At 42.6% G+C, this 4,149-nt stretch overlaps 1 protein-coding gene across 1 annotated transcript; it reads left to right on the plus strand.

Moving 5' to 3' along the window:
- Window positions 1-2,376: 2,376 nt before the first annotated feature.
- LOC118757027 (programmed cell death protein 4-like) lies at window positions 2,377-4,058 on the plus strand (the record flags this gene model as incomplete). Its single annotated transcript, XM_036491757.1, has 2 exons — window positions 2,377-3,496; window positions 3,631-4,058. Coding segments are annotated over exons 1-2 (1,233 nt in total), but the record flags the coding sequence as incomplete, so codon positions are not given.
- Between the last annotated feature and the right edge of the window lie 91 nt (window positions 4,059-4,149).

Consider the following 4,149-nt stretch of genomic DNA (forward strand, 5'->3'; position numbering starts at 1 on the left):
AGTTTTTGCTTAAAAATTACTTATAAATAATTAACAATAAAATGTATTACGCAAAGCATTGTGAATATTGTAATAAATAAAAGTGATATTTATGTACGTGAGCACTACTATATATTACCGGATAACTTTGGGCCACGTGAACCATTTTCGATCATTTGCGGTATCTCAAAGTTGGTCCCATTCTACTCTGAAGAAATTAACGGTACTCTTAAATTTTTATATGAGAATTGAAGTCGGTTGTGTTTTTTGCTTAAAAATTACTTGTTTTATTTTATGGCCCAAGACATTAGAATGTCATTTTGTATTTGCATTGGCAAGCTAGTAAATTCTTTGCACATTTGCTGTTATTGACAAATAGTGCACTTGGCAGGTAAAGTAAAAATACAATTTTTTTATGAACTGACAGTCGCACAAACTGGTCTGCCGGCGAGAATAGACGGTTGAAATAGAAGTGGCGACGCACTTCTAAGGCCTTAAACTCGAAAGCGAGCATATGTATGCATATGCATATGTATGTACAGTCATAAAAATATTATGTTCTTATGTACATATATTCTAGATAGATGCATAGAATGTAGTTAAAAACAAACCTTCAACTAGTACTTTGGCTCCGAGTGCATGTCGGCGCATAAACTGTTTATGCATGCAATTGGCAGCCCGTCAGTCAGTCTGTGGGCTTCCATACATGCATACATACATATGTATGTACATATGTACAGATGTGTAACCCGTCGCCCTCCAATCACAATTGTGACTATATACCTCAACTATTGGCAGTTGCGTTGGAGCACTGGACGTGTTCATGAGCTATGCATTTACATGCAAACATGTTTAGCATCCAACACGATTTTCAGTGATTGTGTTGTAAGTCAAGATAGCCAGATTGCCTTCGTTCGCTTGCTCGCTGTTGCAAGTATCAAATGACGTTCGGAATTGTTAGAAGATAGCTGGGATTGCTTGGTTGGCTGATTTTGTGATTCTTTGGTGCATTGAACGCAGCGACTACGTAATAGTGCCTTTTGTTTATCTAGGTTGGCCTTTGATGATGCGTATAGTTTTTAAGCTGTGCAATTCTTGACTTGTACGACTTACATGGTTTAAGGCCATAATGTAAAGTAACTGTTTTGTGACAAGGTTAGAACGAAGTACATATATGTAAGAGTAGCTTTTTTCTATAAGTTGTACGAGTATTTCGCGCCGGTGCATATATGTATGTCGTATGGCGAAGTACCATGAGTGTACTTTGATAGACCACAAGAAGCTGTTTCAACCTAAAAAAAAAACACACCATATTACGACGGAAACGAGTAGTCACCACCAGACGGCTGCAGAGAATGCCAAACACCAGCGCGCCAATTGCTTTCAACAGCGTCGAAATTAGTTTGCTCATCAGGAAGGCTAAAGCTTCGAAAGCCAATTTTAAGGACAGTTTGAGCATGCTATTGCTACAACAAGTGGCAATAGCGAGAGGAAAACTACCGGTGTCATGAATCTGTCGTACGCCACGCTAGTACTTAATGCCTGAAAAGTGGAAAATAGGAGGTGGTACCACTACTGAAACTCGAGAAACCCGTCGGCTATCTTTCATTTCTCCAGTAGTTGCGGTCTTGTTTCTCTCGTCATTCATACACCAAGGCGTCAAGGCACTTAACGTGAAAAGGACGCAAAAAATCGCAGCCTTAGAAAAAAATCAGCACTGTCAGTCACACTGGACCAAACATTCACTCGTTTCGTGTTTCAAAGTGAATGGCTATCGCTCAGCTCTTTCCCTGCAAAGAACGTAATACTTTTGCCTTGCCTGAGCAGGCTTTCAACCGCATTCATTGACAACTTTCGACCTATGAATACCGTGATCGGAGCCCAATCTCCACCTTCTTCCTCGAATTCAATCCCAATTTAGAGAAAAAAAACTCGTTTCCTGAGCCTACCGTTAGTTAAACTTATCAACTCGTTCTAGGCGGGGCTTAATAGTAACACTACACATCAACCACAATAGCAAACTTTCGCCTCGTGACATACCCAACACACGCCCGGCTTGTGAAGGTTCCCCACACGGTAACAACCACATTTTCTCATTCAGCTAACACCTTTCTCCATTTGGTTCGACCCCGTCAAATGAGCACGTTTATTGGTATTACCGTTAGGTGAAATTGGCGACAATACTTAATGGATCCACTATTTAGGCAGAATTTAGTAGAGCAACAACAACAATTTTTTTTTATATATATGTAATTCTTAGGTTAATTTGATTCTCGAATACATATGTATATGTTCACCTTTAAACAAATACAATTCTCTAGATAATACACTCCCATCTATAATTATGTAATTTCCAGTAGTTTAGCCAAAGATAACCTTTTTTAATTTCCTTTGCAGTTGCAGCGCTGGATTCCTAAAACGCTATTGTGAAGCCCTGAAGGTTTTGGAGATTGTGAGGTTACTGATCTTATTGCAGCTTTTGCAAACTCCACCTTTAAGCGCATTTTGAGAGTTATAACGATATTTAAAGCACCTGCTATAAAAGTACAAGTCCTTCCGTAAGAGTGTATACATTGGAGTGAGTGAAAGATTGCGCGTTGTGTGAACGTCGTTTCCGTTCAAACTCTGTGACATACTTTGAATCTACAAAAAAACTAACGTAAAACTCAGGCGAATCTTAGCAAGCGTTAAACTCTATTTTGGTAGTGAAAGATGGAAATCGAAACCGCCCAACGAAATGGTAATGTGGACTCGCGCGAGAGCTCCGTGGAGCGCGAACTCAACGACGACGTACAGGCTGTTGAGCTAAATGGCTCGTCTGGGTCACCGAAAGGCATGAATGGGCACATGAAGAAGCCCTTGCCCGTTGGAGATGGTCATGATCGCATCAAGCGGCGTGCCAAGCGTCTCATACACAGACAAAATAGTCGTGGCGAGACGAATGGCGCTGCCAGTGCAGCACTCGCTGCGGCCGTTAATGGCAGCGCTGGCGGCTATGTGGTGCCACATCGTCGCTGGAAGAATAGTCGTCGGTCGCGCAACGGCTACGGACGCGGCTTGCCGAAGAAAGGCGGCGCTGGTGGTAAGGGTGTTTGGGGCTTGCTCGGTTCGGAGGCGCTCGAAGAAGTGTATGAGGATGAGAATGATCCCAACTACGATAGCGAATGTAATGATAAGAATATCGAGTTGCGCGAAGTTATTCCGGAGTTGACACCGGAAGAATTCTTCAAATTAGCTGAACCAATTGTATTGGAGTATTATGAGCACGGTGATACCCATGAGGTGGCTGTGAGTTTTGACGAGATACTTACCGGTCCGCTGCGACCATACGTGACAAGCGTTGTGGTTGAGATCTCAATGGATCATAAGGATTCGCAGCGTGAAATGACATCGGTATTGATATCCGATTTGTATGGACGCGTCATAACCGCGAAGGATATAGAAAAGGGTTTCGAAATTTTGCTGGATAATTTGCCAGACTTGACACTGGACACTCCGGAGGCGCCTACCATACTAGGTACGTTAAGTTGAAATGTGCTGGTGTTGCTAAATGCGACTTTGACCACAGATAGTGTTTAATTGTTTTAGCGTCTATTTTCACTTAATTTGTTTTAAATTAATCATAGCATCTTCAAAATATCACTTTTTCAGGCAATTTCCTAGCACGTGCTGTCGCCGATGACTGCCTCCCACCCAAATTCGTCACAAAGCCGACCGATCTCGATGCGCAGAGCCAACATGCTGCCGCTGCTATACGTCGCGCTGACACCTTAATGCACATGAAGCAGGGCTGGGCACATTTGGACAATGTTTGGGGTATGGGCGGGCCGTTGCGACCAGTCAAGACCATCACCAAGGAGATGACATTGCTATTGAAGGAGTATTTGTCATCACGCGACATACAAGAGGCACATCGCTGTCTACGCGCACTCGAAGTACCACATTTCCATCATGAATTGGTGTATGAAGCCATTGTCATGACTCTCGAATCCCTCAGCCAGAATACGGAGGAGGCCATGTGTGAACTACTCAGGTCGTTGGATAAGGCATGCTTGGTATTGCCAGCCGGCATGGAACAGGTGTGTAAAAGAGTTTTATTTTTTAGCTTATTCTAGAAGCTTTTATGGCCGGTAATTCTACAAGGCAAATCAAGTCTTATTCTTCAGAAAG

The sequence above is a fragment of the Rhagoletis pomonella genome, unplaced genomic scaffold (genome assembly GCF_013731165.1).
Source record: "Rhagoletis pomonella isolate Grant_MI unplaced genomic scaffold, Rhpom_1.0 Rhpom_scaffold_13781, whole genome shotgun sequence".
Classification (NCBI taxonomy): Eukaryota; Metazoa; Arthropoda; class Insecta; order Diptera; family Tephritidae; genus Rhagoletis; species Rhagoletis pomonella.